This window comes from Microtus oregoni, unplaced genomic scaffold (assembly GCF_018167655.1).
Source record: "Microtus oregoni isolate MIOR12 unplaced genomic scaffold, Mior012 000072F_ref0000427, whole genome shotgun sequence".
NCBI lineage: Eukaryota > Metazoa > Chordata > Mammalia > Rodentia > Cricetidae > Microtus > Microtus oregoni.
In genome coordinates this window covers 7,895,956-7,918,562 of record NW_024543979.1, presented here as the reverse complement: position 1 = coordinate 7,918,562, position 22,607 = coordinate 7,895,956, and the positions used below count along the sequence as shown (strand labels likewise).

Below are 22,607 nucleotides of genomic sequence, written 5' to 3'. Positions count from 1 at the left end.
TTTGTGTCCTAAGTCCCCTACCCTCTAGAAACGGTGAGCATACTGTGAAGTGTGGAGCCTCTTGTGACCTGCGTCTGGGTGCTTCTGTGTCCTCGGGTTTCATAATTCTGTGGCTGGAGCCTTTTAGCGCTCATGGGTCTTCACCTTGACAAAGCAAAGTCAGAACCTGGGTCTTCTGATGCCCTGCTATAGAGCTCATGGCCCAGACCATGTCTTATCTCCGTGAGTCTCCTTGGTGTGGCCCAGAAGACCTCGTGGAAGGAAACGTGCCGGGGTGGCAGAGAAGGCGGTCACTGGTGTTTTGTCAAGAGAACACATGTCAGGATTATGAACCAGAGGAAGGGCAGTCTTGGCTGTACAGTTTACTGCAAGCGTTCACTACCCCATGGCCTTGTTCACTACCCACATGGCCTTGTTCACTACCCCACAGCCTTGTTCACTACCCCATGGCCTTGTTCACTACCCCACAGCCTTGCTCACTACGCCATGGCCTTGCTCACTACCCCACGGCCTTGCTCACTACACCCACGGCCTTGCTCACTACCCCACGGCCTTGCTCACTACCCCACGGCCTTGCTCACTACACCCACGGCCTTGTTCACTACCCCACGGCCTTGCTCACTACCCCACGGCCTTGTTCACTACCCCACGGCCTTGCTCACTACCCCACGGCCTTGCTCACTACCCCATGGCCTTGCTCACTACCCCACGGCCTTGCTCACTACGCCATGGCATTCACTACACCCATGGCATCTTGAGGTCTCTCAACTGCTCATCCCGCCCTCATCAAGAAGTTGAGGGAGACAAGAGGAGGGAGCCTGGGGTGTACCCTCAGTTGCAAAGACAGGGATGGGAACTGGCTTAAACCAGAATTCCTTCTTAGAACAATCCAGGTCTACCTTTGCCCCCTCCGCCCCTCCTTCCTTGAAGCACGGTGAGCCCTGGGGCCTGGCAGGTGTTTGGGACAGCAGCACCGCCTGGGAAGGTATTTAGCCCTTGAGGCCAGTGCAGCTCCTGGGCCAGCTGCTATTGTTTGCTCCTGATAGTTCCTTGTGAAGTCTCCTGTTGATAAAGCAAACCAAATCAGCAGTAGTTTTCCTTTAACCAAGGATTTCAGTTAAAGCATAACCTCAGGTGTCCTGGCAGTTCCCACCATCATGGTAAATTTGACTCCAATAGCCCATATGACAAATTCCCTTTCTATTCGCTTGCTAATGAGGTAAAAATACTGATGGAGGGGTAGGGAGATCAGTCAGCTGTATTTGAGAATTCATCACGTGGGGTAAGGTGCTGGTAAATCTAATAACTCATTAGTCTCTCTCTCTGTGTGTGTGTATGCATATGCATGCATGTTCATGTGTGTCGGTTACACTAGTCCATAAGTGTATACGTGCCTGTGGAGTCAGAGGACAACCTGCGTATTAGGGTTCAACACTTTGTACTTTTTGTCTGAGACAGGCTTTCTCATTGACCTGGGACGTTACCAACTAGATCAGGCCAGCTGGCCACCGCCCCCCTCCCTCTCGATGGGATTGCAAGCGCTCTCCTCCATACTTGGTTTTTCATTTGGATTTTGGGGATCCAACCTCGGGACCTCATGCATGCAAAGCAAGTGCTTTATTGGTGGGGTTCTTGCTCCTTCGAGTCTGATGCTTCACACCAGGAAATTGTGAACCAGGGAAAACAGCCAGCATTCCCAGGGTTATCCTGGCACTGCCGTGAGTTCCAGATGCTGTTGGGGAAGAGGTGCAGAGAGACTTGTCAGGTGTCCTGCCTGGTGCCGTCAGGGTCCCTATGCTGGTTCGAGCTGGCAGCAGGATGCCGTTCTGGACAGTTCAGCAAACCGGTCCCTTGGGATCTGTCAGACGGTGGGCATGGTAATCTCAAGCTGGTTGGAGGGAAGCCTGCACTGGCCATAGCTACCTTGATTCTGAATGTGAGTCGGATAAACTAAATAGGTTCATTCATTCATTTGGTGAGCAGGGAGTGACAGCATCCTTACTCAGACAGGCTGATTTTCAACATCTCAATGTTGTTGTAAATAGGAGTGGCAGAAAATGTGACCCTGGGGAATTGAAGGCTTTCCTCTACTCTGTGCACAGATTCTGTTTCCCCGGTGTCCCTGATCATTGCGCAAACATCTGTCAAGGGCCAGAAACACACAGAGACACCTAGAGGGGGGGCTGTCCTCTGTGTCCCCTCTTGTTCATCCTTTGGTCCCTTCCATCGGGGAGAGGAAATAGCAGTCCATTTCTATTGGCTACTTTGGTAATAGCAGTTTTAAGAAAGATTTGGAACAGGAAATTAAAACTCTTGAGAAACAGGTGGTCTGGGGACAACTGCTGGGTCGTATTATTCTCATTTCCCGGGGACTCTATCCAGCTACCACTGGTAATGGCTGCTTTTTATGTTTAACTAGCTTGTCGGTAAGCCAGTGACATAGACTGAGAATAGAAACCAGCACTGTCCCATGCTCTAACTGCCAGCCCAGTGTCCGTCCCGGTTCTGTGGCTCTGGCTGTTGTGATGCCTTAAATCCTAACCACATGCCTGGCATTGCCCTTCACACCTCCAGAGTCCCCACTGCAAAATGCTTCCTTCTTTCGTAGTCTGAGACCTTCCATGATGGCACCGTGAGGTGTGTGTGTGTGGGGGGGAGGGACAGAGCTTTGCCTTGATATGGCATCTTTACTTGAATACACAAGGGGACCAGTGTATTCCAGTTTTAATGGGGAGGGCAAAATTACTTTCCAAGTTTGCATTTTTAAAGTGTTTCAGTCAAGTTCAGCAAGGATTGACAAACTAGGTCATTCTGTTGTGTTCTCTGTTCTTTATGTCACTTGTATTCTCTGACCCAGTGCTGAAATTGAAATAGAGATGCTTCCCCTAGTCCTAACTCTCTGAATGCTTCCTGACCAGGAAGGGAAGAAAACATACCAGGGTGGGGGAAGGGGGGCCGTGGTGGGGAATGTTTTATACTAAGTGGTGTCTAGCATGTGCAAGGAAGGTCCTAGGTTCCCTGTCCAGCACTCAGGTTCTCATATACCTCAAGTCAGGATAAAGATGCTATTTTGAACATTTGCTCTATTTGGTTACCTCCTGTACTTCCTGCAAAGTACAGATAAACAGCATCGCAAATGAGAGAATGAAGCCTCAGGATACAGGCAGAGTCAAGGTGCAATGCTAAGCATTTTCACAACTGCATTTTGTATGTGTGTATTCAGATAGGTCTCTCTTTAGCTCAGGGTAGCCTGGGATTTGTGGCAATCCTCCTGCTTCAGCCTGCCAAGGGATAGAACTACAGGTGTTGGGCACTATGCCTGCCAGCTAAGACTCCAGTTCTGGAGGATTGTAGACCAGAGAGGAGGAGGAAGTTGGGCTAAAGCCTTCAAGAAGACAGAAGGATGTTGTGGGGCAGGGATGTCGTGGGGCAGGGACACCCAATGACTGAGTTCTGCATCCTAGAGGGATGCTGGGATTGTTTCTGTAGTACTATCTATCCGGAAGCGAGACAACCAGGGCAGAAGCTAATCCAGCAACACTGGCCTTGGTCTGAATTGCTTGTACCATAAAGGGGAGTACATGTGATAGTTTTAATGTAGCTAATACTCAAAAACATTTTCATGGCAAGAGTTCAATGACCAGGAAGCCTGGCGTGTAGCTCAGTTGGCAGAGTGCTCTCCTAGCATGCGTGAAGCTCACGGATTCAGGTCCCAGCACTGAAGAGTGACGCATTGTAACACATGCCTGTGTTCCTAGCACTTGGAAGGTGGAGGCAGGGCTTACAGGTCATCCTTGGCTACATAGTGAGATCAGGCTAGCCCGGGGCTACATGAGATCCTGTCTCAAATACACACACACTCACACACACATGTGTACACATGCATGGACCCCCAACATACATGCCCCCCACATATACATGTGCACACATGCATGTACCCCCCACATACACGTGCACACATATATGCAATGTGGAAGGACATAGAACAAAGTCATACTTCATTTCCCAATTCACCTCTGGCATCAGTGGCCCCTATCTTAGGAAAATGCTGTTTACAATTAGTTATTCATTTTATAATTTTTCTGTTTATATATATATATGTGTGTGTGTGTGTGTATAGTTATAAAGATTTAAGAAATCAATTTTTCTTTTTCTTTATTTCTTGTGCATGTGTGTGCATGTATGTGCGCACACGTGTGTATGTGTGTGTATGTGCGTGTGTGTGTGTGTGTGCGCGTGTGTGCTTTGAGCCAGGGTCTGACACTGTATCCTGGGATGGCCTCGGGCTCACTCTGCAGCCCATATTGGTCTCACATTGGTCATAACCCTGCTGCCTCGGTCTTCTGAGAGCTGGGATTCCAGACCATGCATCATAGCAACCGGTTATTCTTTACCTGTTTTTCTATCGCTAAAAACTTCGCATCACTGAGACACTTCCATGAGTGTATACCACTGAGAGGCAGAGGCAGCAGGATTGCCAGAAGTTTGAGACCAGGCTTTTATTTCTCTGCTACTCACTTTGTTAAAAAAAATACAGTTGAGATTTCTTTTTGTTTTAGCTTGCCAGAGAGAAAGAATATTATGCTTAAATCCAGGCCTGCAGATTGCTCCCAGCCACATGCCTTAGTGTTTGGAAATAAAAGGGTTTTTAGCCCTTCATAAGAAGTAGACATCAAAGAGCTCTCTCTCTCTCTCTCTCTCTCTCTCTTTCTCTCTCACATTTCTTATCTTCTCTTTTTAGAACCATCAGCACAAGGAAATCATTTGCTACAATAAGGATTTGTGGAAGCATATTTGTTAAAATACAGAAAGAGGAAAAACTTAATGTGTTAAGCCTTTTCTACAAACAGTGTGGGGGTCTGAGTTTATATAGCACGGTTTTAAGCTTCATGGGTGACAGGCTCACAGATATCTGTTGGTTCAGACATAATGCAAAGGCCCAAGACAGATCTGAATATCAAGGCCAGTCACATTTCCCCTTGTTATCAGTCCTATCCTTCACAAAATACTGATTAAAAATGAAGGCCGTTCCCACTTTCCCGTGTTCTAGTTGACTTGCCTCATGGTACACCATGTCACGGCTGAGTTGGGGCCCTCGTTCCAGAAAGCATACTTCCTCTCTGGTTGGAAATTGTCCATATTTTGTTTGACCTTCAGAAGACTTGTGGCCTTACTGGAGGGCATGCCAAAGTTTGTCCTGGCAAGGCCGGGGCTGTCGGAGGCTTGTCTCCATGGGGACTGCTTTACGGAGCCGTTAGAACCAGTGGGCGGAAGGTGGCTGAAGTAATACAGGCTTTCCAGTCCTTCCCAGCCAAAAAGTCAAGGGGTGGTTTTCAGATGGGCAGTATTTCCAATCCCTGCCCCAGAGTTCCTGTTTGTCTGAACCTTTGAGGACTTTGCCAAGGTTAGGGTGTTCTTTGCAGCTGACCTTGGCAGGAAGAGGGCATCATGTCCCATTTGTCACTTTGTTAGTGCCTGTGATCCTCTAAAGTTTGTCAACCGCAGAGCTCGGAAAATGGGTCACGTGCCTTTTGAGCAGCGTGTTTTTCCGGGTTCTTCGTAAAGATGTCGGCAGCTGAGGCTGTAGCTTGTGCTAGCTCTTGCCTAGCATGTGTGCAAGATCCTGGTACATGTGGGAGAGAGAGCTTAGTCCATGACGTGTTTGCTGCTTGCGTGCTTGTGTTCGGTCTCAAGTCCAGTTCCCAGAATCTACATAGGAAGTCAGACATGATGGTGCGTGCTTGCTATCCGAATGCTGGGGAGACAGATAGTAGGTTACTGGGGCTCACTGCTCTGTCAGCCTGGCCTGACGATATACCCTGCCTCAGAACAAAAAACAAAAGCCAGAACATAACAAAATGGAACAAACCCAAACCCCAAACCAAGGTAAATGGCTCCTGTAGAATAATACCCAAGATTGACCTCTGGTCTCTGTTTCCATGCACATGTATGTGCATGTATATCACATGCAGTCACATGTACACATATACACACATACATATATGTACACATGCATGCAAACACGTAAATATTCACATGAACACACCTTGGTTTGATCATCAATACCACAAAATATAACAAACTACCACCCCCTGCCTCGGTGAACACAGTGAGTAGCAACTTCCACATTCATGTGCCCCACACAAGTGAACACACATATACATATGCATGTACTACACACATGTACACACATGCACCTTCAGCACACACACACACACACGCACACACACACGAGAAACGTTTTGCCGCTGACAAAGCAGAACTGGTAAGCGCAGGAAAAATAACCAAGGAAAATGAGTAGAAAGAAAGATGCATGTTTTGATAATCTTGGCGCAATGTTTTTTCAAAGGCCAACCTCAGATTTAAAGTATTGTCCAAATGTAGTCTTTGGCCTCCAGTCGTTCTCTGATAGGAATCCAGCCTTGAGGTGAACTTGGACGCAGGCTGTTTTCTCTTCCTTTTAATTACTGAGTGGCTGACCTGCTTTCTCTCTGTTTTCTGTTTTCTCCGCTTGTCCCCTTTGGTCGCTTTCTTCCTGAGCCGCTGTTTATTCTGGAATGCTGGATACCCACGTTTAGAAATTAGGGTTTGTGCGCCTCTGTCCTAACCAGGAATGGGGAAAATATGATCTGATGGTAATCCACAAGTTTCAGTAGACTCAGGGGGCTGCTAATCCACAGCTCTGTGCCTAGAATTCCAATCTGCAAAGCTTCGGTTCACTGGTGATTGATAGCCTTCGAGGCTCACTCTGTGCAGGCTTTCCGGCCCTGTCTTCGCTGGCTACTCCCTCACCCTGTTTAAGAGGAATCTTTTTTTGTTAGCTAGCATTAGGCTATACGCCGTTAAAATCCACATTTTCTGTTTTTGTTTTGTTTTTAGTGCTGGGATCAAACCAGAGCCTTGTACATGTTAGACAGATGCTTTTTGCATAGTCCCAAGTTCAGATTTCTTACTGGGCAAGTCTGACTCATTAATCTCTTACAGATATCTTTCTCTTAAATTTACAGAATTCTTTGATGCCCGGAACTTTAGTCCATTTCTGCAAGACAGGCAGTATTTGCTCCAAGGCAAAACTCAAGTGAAGGAAATAAAATCCGGGTGAGGCAGCTTGTGTGTTGGGGTGGGGCGGGAGAGGGTGGATCTGATCCCCCGTCTTCAGACTCTCAAGTTCAGCCTTTCTCACTTGGTTCTGGTCGTATATTTTTGTTTTCTCTTTTGGAGAAAAAAACAGGGTAGAAGAATGAATGAGATATCCTATTGCTTTTTCATATGTGAGTATTATAGTTTGGTTTGTGTCAAACTTTCCAGTTAGTTTTGAAAAACTTTTAAGCTCACAATCTTATTTGTCTTGATAACCCCCCTAGGGTCACAAGGACAGTTATTATCCTTATTCTTAAAAAGGAAATACAGGGCTGAGGACGTGGCTTAGTTGGTAAAGTGCCTGCCTCGCATGCATGGAGCCCCAGGTTTGATCTAGCACCCGCACCGCATTAATTGTGCCTGTCACCCTGCTAAAGATCATGGCTTCAGAACTACCTGTTTTTAAATTGTTCATAGTATAACCTGGGGCTCCTGGGAAACACTCTGGGTGGGAGTAATTTTCAATATGGAGAGGTGGTGACCGTGGATGGCTATGGGGTCTACTCAGGCCTGGGTACTGTTTGCTTCTCTGTGTATCTGTTTCCTATGCTGACTTATTCATTCCAATGTATTTAGATAGAAAAAATAATATAATTCTGTTTTGGCGTCTAATACACTTTTTAGTGTTTTTTGGAATTTTCTCACTTATTGTCTTTCATATTCCAAAGTTTTATTAGGACTCATTTTGGCTGTGCAGTAATAAAACCCCCTTTGGGGGCTGGAGAGACGGCTCAGCAGTTAAGAGCACTTGCTGCCCTTGCAGAGGATGTGGGTTCAGTTCCTAGCACTTACAACCCCTGTAATTCCAGTTCCAGGGATTGTGACTCCCTCTTCTGGCCCCTGTGGGTACTGCACACATGTGCTGCACATACATGCATAGAGACAAGCACGCATACACATAATAAAAGGAAAAAAAATGAAGGAGTACCCCCTTTGAAGACTGCAGGAAGTAATCTGGGGAATTATATCTTTGAAGCAATACATTTTTATTAATTTTCTTTAAGTGTTGAAATTTGTTTCTTAGTTATGAGCAGGGCATGTCTGGTGTTCTGGATAAGAGAAGTTAAGATGCCAGGAGTTAAGTGAGCATAGTTATTTTTTTTTGCTTTCTTTGGTCAAATGTGTAGTTTTACTATAAACTACTGAAAATTTCCTGTTCTGGCTTGATTTTAAAAAATCACTTCCATTCACCGTTTCTGTGTAACTTCCTGTGCCTTTTATCGTAGAGAAGAATGAAATCCAGGACAAATTACCAGTTGCCTTTTAGCAGAGAGACTGCGCGTTTTAGAAAGGAGCTTGAGAAGTAGATCTTCCTGAGTCTGCCTGTGTGTGTCCTCAGACCCCTGCTCCTCTTGCGGAAACACTTGGGGACTCTGCACCGTAATTTGGTTTCTAAAAGTTGCAGGAGTATTGCACCAGTGAAGGCGTTCTGTATGGCATCGTCTGTGTTTTCTTTATGAAATGGCACTTTGCGGCTCGTAGCCCTTCCTGGACTACTTGGCACACGGCAGCCATTTGTATAGAGAGTACTGGCTGAAGGATCTCTTCTCTATGATGGTCCCGGCCGGTGCTGGTCTGCGTGAAGGTGGGAAGGAGTAGTGAATCCAGATTCCTGGGAGGAGCTGCAGAGGAATAATTTTGGCCCTGGTGCTAAAATTTTGGTTAATCTGGAGTATCAGTTACCTCTGTTGTGATAAAATGCCTGATAAAAGCACCTCGAGGAAGGAAAGGTTCTTTTGTTCACTGTCAAGAGGAGGGTTCATCAAGGTGAGAAAACCTGGAAGCAGGGGCATGAGGCCTTCTGGTCACACTGTGGCGGAAGTCCAGAAGTAGAGAGATGGATGCTGGGACCCAGCTCACTTTCTCCTTGTGTCCAGGCCAGGGTGGGTCTAACCCACTCTAGGCTCTCTAGTCCAGGGTCCCATCTCATGGAATGGTGTCTTCCACAGTCGGGTGGGCCTTAACCTACTCTGGGATCTCTGTCACAGACTTGCCCAGGGTTTTGCTTCCTAGGTCATTCTAGACCCTGTCAAGTTGTTAAACAATACTAACCCCCACATCTGGGAGGTGTCGGTTCAATATGCTCGTCATCCCACCGAGGTGTTTGGGGAAGGAAACCATGAGAACCTGGGGGTAGGGTAGCCACAGGAGCATTATCAGCCCTACTTATCCATTTAGGTTGAAGGTCTCTTAGCAATAGGAACACGAATGGTCTTTAAATGCCATCTTGCTGTGAACTAAATTCCCAGAAGTCCACCCTTCCTACGTGAGCTCACTTTCTTCAGCTTTGTATTCAGACTTGGTGAGTGTGGGCCTAGGGTCCTTCATGGTATCTAATTCCGTGTCAGTTTTAAACATGTTTCTTGCATCATGAAAGAACCCATAATGTTTTAGTGAGTTAGAAGGAAAACAGATGTCAAAAATCCACATGGGCCATTGTGTAAACAGGCAGGGAGCAACTGAGTGTCTAGCCTTGGCTAGGGTGAGCTCAATAACACTGAGTGTGAGAAGGGATGAGCTTGAGGTGGACACAGGCCTTGATCCAGGGCTAGAAAGGCCTTCAGAAGTATGAGAAGTGCAGGCAGAGCTGTAAGTGTATGAATATGGGGCCAGCCTAGTGGGGATGGACATGGAAATATCAGGGCTGACTGGAGGACGCAGAGGGTAGAAGCTGCGCAAGCCTGATGACCAAGTTTGATTTCTGGAACTCATGGTAAGAGGAGAGTACTGACCCCTGAAAGTTGTCCTCTGACCCCCACATGTGTGCTGTGATATGTGCATGCAGGAATGTGCGTGTGTATGTGTGCTCACACACACATACATACATAAATACAAATTACAAAATAAGGGGCTGGAGAGATGGCCAGTAGTTTACAGGATCTGCCTCTTGTTCTCAGTAACCCCATGGTGCCTCACAACCACCTGTAACTCCAGTTCCGGGGTGTGTGACACCCTCTGCTGGCCCGCCTGAGAACTGCACGCATGTGCACATATAGACATGCAGGCATGCACACATACACATAAACACATGAAACAAAAATAAATAAACATTTCTTAAAAACCTTAAAATAACGTGCCAACCTTTAACAAACTATAATTAGTGTGTATAATGGTAGACTTGAATTAATTCAGAAAAATTCAAATAAGTGATTTTCAGTAGGCTCAAAATACTTACAATGGCCAGAACGTAGTTATGTATTTGTATGTGTTTTGTAATTTTCCATTTAAAGCATTGCCATAGTTCCTTTAGTAAGATTCAGCTGGGGGTGGGGTTGCTTGTGTGGACTATCTCATTAAGCAGTGAGCTTTGAGTAGTGAGATTTTGTTGTGTGGTGGGGAGGAGCGAGACTGATATGAAAAACTCAGAGAAGGAATCGATAGTTATTTCAAATATAAATATCACCTTATGATCGTTTTCTGTTCGAATCTTGCAAACGAAGCTCCTGCGCTGTGGGATTTGATGTGCAAAGCATTTTGGTTTCAGGCCAGACCATTTGGAAGTCTGCGTGTCAGTTCCCACTGGCAGAGTGGCTTCCCCTCTCCACTCATGAGGAAAAGACAGAAGCTACTTGATCCAGAGTGGAAAAACACTGAAGCAAACTTCCCCGCAGAAAACACCCACAGATTATAGAAAAACAGAAATTGCTTTGACTAATGTGACACACTTCAAAATAAATCCCAGAGAGCAGCTCCAGCCTGCCGCGGCCCGGCAGCCTCTCTTGAAAGGGTGCTTTGTCTGGGCAGGTGTACACACGGCACGGTACCACGTGTGGTGTTGCCACGCACGTGCTCAGTAGCTGCTTTGTGGAATGGGTACAGGCTTTATCTCATGTTTGAATTTGGGGGAAGCCTTTTTTAAAGCCGCAAGACAGAAATCTCTGTGAAGCAAATCCTGAACCCACCGCTCCTTTACAGTGTGACTGTAGAGTCTCTCCGATTCAAATCTGGGAAAAATACTTCCCTAACCTAATAACACGCTTGTTTCTTTTTAATGGGATTTGCATAAGCATCCTATGTTCAGGTAATGCTGGTTAGCAGTTATGTGCTGGGTTTGACTTCTTTAGATAGGTTTTCAATAAGATTCCTCTTTTGCTAGCGTTGACTTTTAATTGGTCCGCAGCAAAAGTGGGCTTTCTTGGATTTTTGTTATTGTTATGAGTCCTCTGATTCCTTTTATAGGAATAAGTACATAAACAATAAAAGAATATGCATATTGGCATGATGTTTTAGCTAGCTCACACCGGGGTCTGCTTAGGCGTGTGATACATGACCTGGCAGATGATGTCTGAAAAGTAGGGTGGGTTTGGAAGGGTCCTCTGCTGGCTTGTGTGTAGAAGTCCTTTAAACCCACAGGACAGCAGTGAGGTCACTGAACAGCATGGCATCCGCAGTTCACTGGGCTCTACTGTCCCATGCTTGCTATGGCAGAGGGAGGCTAACCTGGATCAGGATGCATTTTTTCTTTGAGCATATCCCAAGCGTGGACAGTTTGGTGCTGATGGTTACAGCCGTGTAATAGCCGAAGCCTGTTCATCCCATCGTATGGATGGAGAGATGGCGTGGGGAGACACCGCAGCAGCAGATCCAGCACTCAGCAAGACCTTGGGAATGCCTGCTGCATCTCAAGCGTCTAGCAGTGCAGAAGAGAGCAAGCAAAGGAATGTGGTTCTCGCCTTCGTGGATGTACAGCTAAGGAGAGCAAGTCCCCCGCCCCATTCCCTCACTTCTTTTGAGACAAGGTTTCACTCCATAGCACGGCCAATCTGGAGCTCACTGTGTAGACCAGGCTGGGCTCGAACTCCCAGCAATCCACCTGTCTCTGCCTCCTGGAATGAACAACGTGTGCCAACACACCCAGCTCAACACTAGATTTCTAAGGGCTGGCCTTTGCTCTAAAGGAACACTCTAATAGTAGGTTACCAGACTTAAGGACTGTCTGAATTGAACGGGCCACTGACTGTGCTTCAGGACCTATGTTAATGAGCTGGGAATGGCCCCGCTGTGTTTCCAAGATCCTTGGTGTCTACTGAGAAGTTCTGTGACACTTGAGCCCAGTGCTTCCATGAGCTGTGGGAAGTCCAGCCCCCCTAGAGCCCTAAACTTTGCCATGAAAGGAGCTAAAGGGCAGCCATGACAAAACTCCGTATAGACTGCAGCTGTCGGCATCCCTGCGCAGAAGCCCCCGAGCAGTGAGCAAGAAGACAGCGATTCAGGCTGGTCTCCATAGGGTTTGACATGCACAGTAAGCCGGGTAATTTGCTGTTGGAGTTGAGCATTTCCTTCATTTGTTAACATCAATTGCTGACTGCCCAGATTATGTATAAAAGACTTCAAGTAAACATGTTTTAGTTCAGGTCCTGCTTCGTGCACATGGCTGTAATTAGCCATGAGTCCCATGGCCAACCAAAAGTTGGTAGAATTTTCGTTTAAATCTTCCTCTTATCTGTAATCAGGACTGCTGGTTTCAGGTGATGATTCAAGTCTTTAACAGTGTGTTTTCCCTCTTCCATCCTTCCTGTCCCCACCCCGCCCTGTATCTTATGCCACTTACTGTCTGCCCGGCACACAGCATGGCAGAAAGCTTCCCAGTGTAGAGCAGGCCGCACCCCAGGGTTGTGTGTCCGGTTCTTCCCACGTCTCTCGCTTCCTTCACCCCAGGGTCCTGTGCCCTGTTCTTGCTGTGTCTCTGGCTTCCTTTTCTTATTTATCAGACACCAATTAGATCTGAGAATTGAAAGATAAGAGGCCAGGACAATGGCTCAGTGCTCGCACAGAGCCTTGGATTTGACCCCCAGTGCCAGGGTGGCAGGAAGAAAATGAGCTTTGTGATTATCTTGGGTCTGTCAAGGCCTGGGTGGGAAGCGATCTGGGACATCACCACACAGTGAGCAGAGCCAGTCTGTGGCCCTCGAAGTCTCAATTTGCCACTAACTGCTGTGTTGGTCTGGGCCGAGTTACAGGGTTTGTCACGTGGATGACTGGAGGGCGATATTAAAAGTTTAGAGCAATTAAACATTTTTTGGTCCTCACAAAGGAGTTTATTTTCCTTCAGTCATTTTATATTCCAAACTCAAAGCAGGAGGGAAAAAGGAAATCAGCTTGCTTTTTTTTTTTTGGACTTTAAATCCTAAATTTTATGTATTATTATTATTAATATGCATGTATTGGTGTGCGGGGGTGGGTGGGGAGGGGTACACACTGCCATGGTGAATGGCAGCTTGCAGAAGCTGGTTCTCTCCTTCCACTGTGTCCCCGTATTGAACTCAAGTCATCAGGTTTGTAGGGCAAACGCTTACCTCCCGAGCCACCATTCCAGCCCAGACAATCTGTTCCTCTTTCCTCTAAGCCTTCAGATTTGCCCTGGTCTCTGTGCTGAGCTGTGCGGGCAAGGCCATCGGTGAGTTCTCATCTCAAAACGGCCATTGCAGGCTGTGTCCTGTCCACTTCAGCCTCCTTCAGGTTAAGTCAGAAGAGCAGGGACACGGTACCCTCCTGTAAATGGAAGATGGGCTGAAGCTTGGCCCCACTGGAGCGAAGACTCACCAGAGTCCTCAGGAGGTGTGGGCCTGGCCCGCTGTTCCTTTCTGGGTCACACTCCCAGAGTGCGTTCAGGAAACAGGAAATTTTACTCTAACTTTGTGTAGTTTAATATGAAGTCTTCACACTGTAATTCTTAGAAACACTTTGGGGCAGTAGTAGACACTAATTTACTAAGCATTCTAAAGGCCACCAAGAGAACATTTATCAATGGGGGAAATTCATTCATTCATTTCTCCTTCCCCGGGGGAATTTGTGTCTCTACGATCACTTGAAATCTGTACAGTGTGTTACATATTACATACGCCCCCTTTTAGCCATAGGTCAAGCCTGTAAGGGCATTAGAGAGAGTGTGGGAAGCTTACAAGGTCACAGTTGGAGGCTGGAGCCCAGGGGCAGAGTACTACTTTCCTAGCAGATGCCACGTTTTGGGTTTTATCCCTCGTATAGCACAGGCATAATGTGACAACCCCCACCCAGAGATCCAACGTCAAACGGCACTGTTAGTAGCCACTGTGGAACATAACCCTCTGACCGCTCTTCCTCCTAGATCCCCCCTGAGGACATTGTAAGGAGCAGGCTCTTGGTCAGGTAGAAGAGCTGTTCTGCCTCTGTAGCTTGGCAGTTTCCCAACTCTGAGAACTTGCGTTCCCAGTGAAGCTCTGCCCTTTGTTTCCGTTTGAACATTTCAAAGTACAGTTTGAACACAGGAAATTCTTCAACATGGTTGCACCGTGATTTCAGCACAGCCATATACAAATGTGCACTGGCTTCCAGCCCAACAAATTGGCATTTGACTCCTTGGAAGAAGGTTGGTATTGTCAAGAGGAAGCTTAGATTCTGACACTCGTGTGGAGGGTTCAAGGAACCCCGAGAAGCTGAGTCAAAGACGTGGGCTCTTCTCCACCAAGAAATCCACATTTCAGGTTTAAGACTTTATCAGAATTCCTTATCAGAAATAAACTTCAGATTCTAACTAAGTCTTATTGTTGAAAACTCAAGTGGAAACTGTGGCCGAGGCCTCTTCAAGACTTTAAAGCCCATTCTTTCCCCAGCTCCATCCTCCAGGGACCTTAGAGCCCGTGAATTGTAACTTAAGATGTACAAACATTAGCTCATGTTGTGTACTGGCCAGAGGCTCTGGGGCCTAGGGCCTTCCAGGTGTTTCTTCTCTTTGAGCTTTATTTCTGCATCCTACCCTGGCATTTGTGACATTCCTTCTCCCAGAGCTCAGTGAGAGGCAGGCTGTTCTGTTGGCTGAGAAAACATCCCAGGCGCCCCTTTCTCACCGACTCTGGCATCCTCAGTGGGTAGAAGGGGTTTTCTGCTCAGGGATAGAATAGGCCTTACAGTGCCCAGTCCCACAGTCTGTGGGAGTTTGTCCCTCTTTGGCGTTGACAGCATTGCAGAATCCTCTAGGGTACAGTAACACAAACTCTTATTAGCCAATGGTGTCACTGCAATAAAAAACCTCCCCACTGCACTGTCCTGGTCCCAGGCTATAATGTTACCCTTAATTCCCATCGCCTCTTTACCACTTTTATTACAGCTGAACACACGTTTCTCATTAGTGCCCTGGGCGATATGGGGAACCAGAATACTGGAAATTGTGTGGAATAGGTACCAGATGTCTGCATCAATTTAAGATGCTCTCAGATCACATTGCGTAGATGTGAGAACAACTTTACCCTCCCCCAAGCAATACCCTTCCCTCTGTATGTGACTCCATGTTACATGGGGTGGAACGGCAATGATTTCTTTGGGGGACAGGTAGATTAAGTGTGCGGCAAACACATCTGTTCCCAAAAGCTTCATCTGTGTTCTGTCAAGGCTGGGTACTGGCCCTTAGCCAGCGTGGAACTCAGCCTGGAATTCTGGGTGTAGCTACAGCATGTAACGAAGGGGCAAGTTCATTTGCATCTTTCTCTGTGAGTAGATCTGGGGATTTAGGTATTGATGGGATAGTCAGAGCTTATGTAGTTTCCCGTGTGTCCAGTAATCAACCACTAACTGCCAAAGACAAGGAGGAGATTTGGTCCATGAGGCCATGGAGTCTTTTATCTTAGCTGCTGTATGAACTGGGCGGTTTGGGTTTTTATCGATTTTTATCGTAGTATATTGTGAGATGGGCTTGTTTGTGCTTCGTTTGTGAGTCTGTTGATGGAGTCCTCAGTAAAGACCTGTCAAGTGCCAAGCAGAAGTAGGCACTTTGTTGTTACAGGAGAGGCTGGGCCTAGAATCTGAGGAAAACGGTTTCCTCAGCCCGCTCCTGCTCTTGGCTGGTGGAGTGTGACTTTTGATCAGAAAAGCATCCTCTCTGTGCCCAGTTCCGTCACTCCCAAACCAGAATTTTAGCTACATCGTCCCAGCTGTATGACAAAGATGAGAAACAGTACACCTAGGGTGTGTGACCCAGAGCTGGTACACGCTAGCCTTCCGCAGGGTCACTTCATTGGTGTCTGTCACACACGGCAGCAGCGCTGGGCACTAAGTGTCTCACTGTTGGGGATGCTGCTCTGTGAAGGGGGCTGATGCAGTGATGGTCTCTCCAGTATGACTGTGGTGTGCCCTATGTGGGGGGATGACGCATGGAACCGAGTCTGCCTCAGGGCAGGAAGCAAGTGGTCCTTTCAAGCAGGACACTGTGTTCAGTAAGATTTGAGGAGGCTGGAGTTCCTAAAGAGCCAACAGAGAAGGATCAACTCAACTTATACTTGGAGCGCACAGGAAATTTGGCTGTTTTGGGGGGCAGGGCAGGAGGGATAACTCAGGGCAAAGCATGTAGCACTTAGTCGGAAGCAACAGAAAGTCCGGTGGGTAAGGTACAGTGTGGGATGGCTCTGGAGGGGATCTCTGAACACATAAACGCTAGGGACTTGGCATCTTGGAATTATTACATTAGTGGAATAAGTTAGATTTATTCTACTCACTTATAGAAGTTTCTGTCAGGATTCATACCAAGTATCTGTAAGATGATTCTAGCTATGCAATAGTGATGGAAGAGAGTCATCCCAGGAACCTAGCCCGCCGCTCCTCCTTTCAACACAATAGTAGTGTAGGGGGATGTCCTGTTTGCTTGTTTGTTTGTTTATATGAGATGGTCTTGTGCTATAGCCAGAGCTGGCCTGGGTCTTGCTATGTGGCCAAGGATTGCTTTGAATTTCTGATCCTCCCGGCTGTTTCCTGAGTGCAGGGATTACAGGCATGAGCCACAAACCTAATTCTTAGGTGCTAGGAGGGCAAGCATTCTACCAAGACAAGTCGCAGGCCCTTTTCTGCTTTTCTTTTTTTTAAATAGTGTTTGTGGATGCAGCGACAGAATTCTGTGTCCACGTCACCTCTCAAGGCGATGAAGCAGCCTTTGTTCCTGCTCACTGGTCTCTGATTACAGGGACAAGATTAAATAGGAAGAGGAGACTATGGGTTTCCAGATGGGGCCACAAGAGATGGGCTGTGGAGAAGCTGCACAGGTAACAGCGCAGCACAGAGCTTCCGAGTGCATTGGCCTGGCGGCTGGAGGTGTTGCATCTTAGTCAGGGAGTGGCTGGAAAAGAAACTGTCACTGTGCCCCGAGATGCACGCAGTGGGACCCATAGAGTGGACTGCATTCTTCCCAGACGGAGTCTGCTCTGGCATGTAGCCAGGCACTGCAGTGTGTGAGCAGGCTGAAGGGGACCTCCACCACTGTGTATTGCATCTGTGTTCCAGTCAGCAGGAAGAAGGAAAAGCCAGGACACCTCTCCTTCCTTTTGTAAGGACTCTTCTTTTTTTTTTCCGTTTATTTATTTATTAAAGATTTCTGTCTCTTCCCCGCCACCTCCTCCCATTTCCCTCCCCCTCCCCCAATCAAGTTCCCCTCCGTTGTCAGCCCATAGAGCTATCAGGGTTCCCTGCCCAGTGGGAAGTCCAAGGACCACCCACCTCCATCCAGGTCTAGTAAGGTGAGCATCCAAACTGCCTAGGCTCCCACAAAGCCAGTACGTGCAGTAGGATCAAAAACCCACTGCCATTGTTCGTGAGTTTTCAGTAGTCCTCATTGTCCGCTATGTTCAGCGAGTCTGGTTTTATCCCAGGTTTTTTCAGACCCAGGCCAGCTGGCCTTGGTGAGTTCCCGATAGAACATCCCCATTGTCTCAGTGTGTGGGTGCACCCCTCGCGGTCCTGAGTTCCATGCTCGTACTCTCTCTCCTTCTGCTCCTGATTTGGACCTTGAGATTTCTGTCCGGTGCTCCAAATTGGGTCTCTGTCTCTGTCTCCTTTCATCGTGTAAGGACTCTTCTTGGAAGAAGCTATGCATGGAGCCATTGGTTACTTCTCAGAACCTGGTCACATGACCATGTGGAGCTGCAAACGGAGATGGGACAGGAGCTCCATTTGAGATGACCCTGTGCCTAACAGTTCGAGAGAGAACAGTTGGTATTGGGAGACTGCTAGCTGGAAGGTGCCTGAGTCAGGAGAATGGCTAAACCATAGTGAGCAAGTGATGGGGGATGGGGCTGGGCTGTGAGGCTAGGCTAGGTCTGGTCGGGCTTTGTAAGCCTTGGGGGTGATTTGGGGCTTCACAGTGAGAATTTAGGAGGCCCCTTTAAAAAGGACACCACCACATCTATAGTCTTGAAATCTTTATTTTCTTTCCGTCTTCTCTCTGGGTTTTGGTTTAGCCCTTGGTGCATGCTGTTCTCTGCACACTCACCCAGCTATTTCTCTATGGTGAATTCCTGGGTCAGAGGAAATGGCTTTTGCCCTCTCACCAGTCTGTGGTTTCTGGAGGTGGTCCCGGCCTTACAGTTTTTATAAGCATCCCCTCCCTCTCAGTGTTTTAAAAAATGAAGCATTTCAACATAAAAAGATGTTGAAACTGTGTTTGCTGCAGATCCAGATTCCACAACGGTTGTTCTGTAATAGTTGCTTTATCAGATTTATGCGTGCCTGTCCATCAGGACATCTTCATTTTGGATGCGTTTCAGAGTAAGTTACAAACCACCCACGCCTATGATGGGTTTGTTTGTTTGTTTGATTTATTCCCTCAGACTGTGTGGGCACAGCCCAGTCTTGCTCCTCAGACTGCTGTCAGCCAGAGGCAGATCCTTCTCTGAGGCCTCAGGTGACCTTAGAGCAGACACTTACATGTGGGGAGGCATCCCTTTTTACCTGAGATGGGGAGGGTACCACCTCCCCGTGCTGTGCAGCAGCTAGCATTGCCAGCGGAGTGGGAGCTGGCTAAACAGGGATGATTTCATTGTTGTATTTCCTATATCTGTCTGACAGTAAGTTGAGCTACTGAAGACATTTTATATAATCTTTAAGATTTGTTAGCTCTATTTTTGTGTGTACACGGATGTGTGTGTGGAGGCAGGAGGCCAGTGCCAGGTCTCTTCTTCGTCGCTCTCCACTTTATGTTTTGAGGCAGAGTCTCTCACTGACCCCAGCTCGTTAGCTGGGTTGGTTGGCCAGTGAGCTCTGGAGATCTGCTTGGATTGCCTCCCCGGTAGCTACAGTTACTTTCTACCACACACGGCTTTTATGCGGGTGCTGGGGATCGGGTTCAGTCTCCCTCTCACGGCAGGCACTTTCCCAGCCAAGCCATCTCCCCAGCTTCTTATGGTTCGCGGTGGGCAGATAATCACTCATATACACACATTATTTGTACTCTTCGTTTGATTTTAGAGTATGCCTAGTCATAGGCTGTGGGCTTCTTTTTTGTTTTTGTTTTCCAAACGTGTGGGGAAGAACATATAGCGAGTAACCACAAAGCTCTAGAGTATTGAGAACACACCGTACTGTGCCAGTCGGTTTTCTGCCGCTGTAACTGAATGCCTAGGGTGTGACTGAGGGGAAGAAAGGTTCGTGTTTGATGCGCCACATCAGGGGAAGGGCCTGGAAGTCTGTGCCCCCCTTCCTGGGCCTCCAGTGACTGCCTTGTCCTATGCCCATCTCCTGGAAATGTGGTCCCTACTCCATAGCCCAGGAAGAGACAGCCACCATGCCAGGACCTGGGCCTTAAGAGTGCATTTAAGATCCAGAACACAGCACCGGGTATATTTAGACAAGGACTACAGAGGGACTTAGAAAGGGCGGTTGTCCTGCTATGTGATTTCCCTAGACTATGTGCGTCTTCCATTTGACCTTGGGCTGGAACTGAACCCCAAGCAAGAACAGTCGGCTCTTCCTGGGAGAATCTGAGGAGTGATGATGGCCTTGCAAAGGAAAGGCACGTTGAGCAGATTGCAGGCCCCTTTGTAGATGGGTTTTGGGTCAAATGACGGACCATGTTTTTATTGTGTTTAGTTTGTAATCTTTGTAAATTCATGGCAGGAGGCTCTGAAACCAACTTGGTTCCCAAGCACAGTGGTTATTGTATCATCTACGTGCCCAGAATCGGGGAACAGACTTTCTCTGAGGCTCCCCCACAGATTCACCCCCCACCATTGCTGTGGCAGCCTCTTCCTTCACCACCTCCTGCCTTCTCTGAAGCAGCTGGGCACCGTCCAGCAATGGAGTGGCAGTGATTGTTTGAATAGGCACATGCTTCCATTTCAGACCAGATTGCTATTATCAACCTACATAGTTTCTGCGAGTCCCGAAATAGACGTGGCCCAGTAGGTGGGGTGCCTGTTTATGACATAGCATTGGGGTACAGCAGTGGCTAGTCCAGAATTTCAAGTGGTGTTTGTTTGAGACTGAGTCTGCAGTTCTAAAGAATGTGTTTGTTACTTAGAAAGCAGGAGGAATTCAGCGGAATGCGCCCAGGATTTTGATCTGGGTCCCCTTAGCAAAGGTTGAAGCTTGGTGGCGCCCTGTGGCCACAGTCCCAGAGGCTCATTGGAGGGGCCGGTGAAGAATTCTAGGCACCTCTGCCTTCTGATACGTCTTTTGGACACACTGACAAACACGGATTAAAAAGGAGAGCGAGACTAGGAATTTATTGCGAAAGAAGAAAATTCACAGGGATGTGATAAATCAAAAATCCAGAAACATCTGCTCCACTTTGGAGGGAGGGGGATTGCGGGTCTGGGAAATCCGAGGGTTTGAAAATGATTTTTAGGAGAACACAACGGGCTTAGAGAACAAGAGGGGCCCAGGACAGATACACAGGGATGACAAAGGTTTGCATTGATCTCTCTGGAATGTTGAATGGGACGTGGACACACTGCGTTCTCTCAGCCTGTCATGAGCCCAGTCGGTGGAAGTCCTGGGGTCTTCTCCGGGGTCCAGACTTTAAACCCACACAAAAGCACCAGAGGGAAGTCAGGCATCCGTGGTTCTCAGAATTCCTTTCATTTCAACAGCTAACATACCAAGATGGTGTATTTTGGGGGTGACAATTTCTGGGTCCCTTCAGTATCTCATTTCCTCCTCCCAGATGTTTATCAACATGGAATGAAGCTGAGAGGTAGAGGAACTGCAGCTCATATCACTGTAGGAACCCATTTCTCATTAGTTCCTTGTAGCCAACAGGCAAGGGGCGGAGGGGAGAGGAGGGGGAGGGAGGGAGGAAATGAATGGATATATGAATATGAGTCTCCAGGCCAGGCGCTACAGTGGGGCCCTGAAAGCCTAATGATGGGTATGAATAACGTAGCCCTCAGGGAGGTGAACAGGTATATTGTTGACTGGCTGTAGCAGGCATATTCACCTGTAGTCACTGTGGTAAAAGAAGCAGAAGAGATGAGCAAATAGATTGTGGGGGTGTGCGAAGAGGTGGGGGATGGAACAGTACCTCCTCCAGTTTGTGGGCGGGGCTGGAGCTGAAGGGTGACTGAGACAGACTGGAGTAGAGGCAGGGAGTTGAGAATCTCCTACCAAGACAGGAGTGAGGTTGGAAGGACGGGAGGCTAGATCAAGCCAGACCTGGTTGTGCGCCCTGCAAAGGGGCTCAGACTTTGCTTAGTTCTCAGAGTGATGGGCGTCTGAGATAGGAAGGGCGGGCATCTCCGTGTGAACAGCTGTAGAGATGGGCTCCCTGGGTTAGAAGGACTCCCTTGCTAGAGCTGGCTTGGGGAGCTTGAAGGGTGCAGCCTTCTTAATTTAGGGGGCAGTTGGGAATTAGAGACAGAGAGGAGTGGATGGATGGTTTAGAATCGAAAGTTTCATTGGCTCGAGGAATGGAAAATGAGGCTGCAGGAGCCAACTATGACCAGAGTTCTGCTTTTCTGATTTGTAGCGCTGCCTCAGACTCTGCCTGGTGAGGGACGGTTTTCCTCACCTCTGCCCCAAACTTGGCTGTGCAGGTCTGGCTTCAAATTCCTCTTCTTAACACATTTTGTTTTGTATCATTCCTAACAAGAAAAACTCTTAAAAGGTATCAGACTATTCGGGGAGTGTGTATGCAATTTTAGGGCTTTAATATTATTTGTGTATAGTATTATTTGGACTTTAAATAATTTATTTCAGCAATCTCAGGCTTTCTCCCAAGAGAGGAATTAAAAACACAAATTTGGCAAATGGAAGGTATCCTTCATCCAAAGGGATACATACATTGGTGACTGTGAGCCTAAAGAGAATTTAGAAATCAAAATTATGAAAAAAAATGGAAAAGATTGGGATTTCAGATGATGAGTTCTGAAAACTGCTGAGTCACAAGGGCTTCCCAGCTGAGTTAGCAGCGAACCCATCACCCACAGTGTCTCTGCTCTTGCTGAGCAGCTCATGCCTGTGATTCTGTCCGCAGGTCCAGAGCCCAGCACCCCGTGTGAGCTGTCACCGATCAACGCTTCTCACCCTGTCCAGGCCTTGATGGAGAGTTTCACTGTTCTGTCTGGCTGTGCCAGCAGAGGCACAACTGGGTTTCCCCAGGAGGTTCACGTCTTAAACCTCCGCATTGCGAACCAGGGAGCAGGGCGGCTGCAGAGGGAGGTGAGTGCGGGTGTTGCCGTCAGAGACAGCTCTGAGAGTGGATTCTATGCCTCTGTCTTGGGCCCTGAGGATCA

At 47.6% G+C, this 22,607-nt stretch overlaps 1 protein-coding gene across 3 annotated transcripts in view; it reads left to right on the top strand.

Annotated features, from left to right (window-relative positions):
* Tgfbr3 (transforming growth factor beta receptor 3) overlaps positions 1–22,607 on the top strand; it is a 173,159-nt gene that overhangs the window by 43,676 nt on the left and 106,876 nt on the right. For 2 of the 3 annotated variants that reach the window (XM_041642150.1, XM_041642148.1), the window contains exon 3: positions 22,349–22,533. In XM_041642150.1, coding sequence (XP_041498084.1) covers positions 22,349–22,533 — 185 coding nt within the window. Of the gene's footprint in view, positions 1–21,921; positions 21,980–22,348; positions 22,534–22,607 lie in introns of those variants that run through there. The other variant, XM_041642149.1, reaches the window with a different exon arrangement.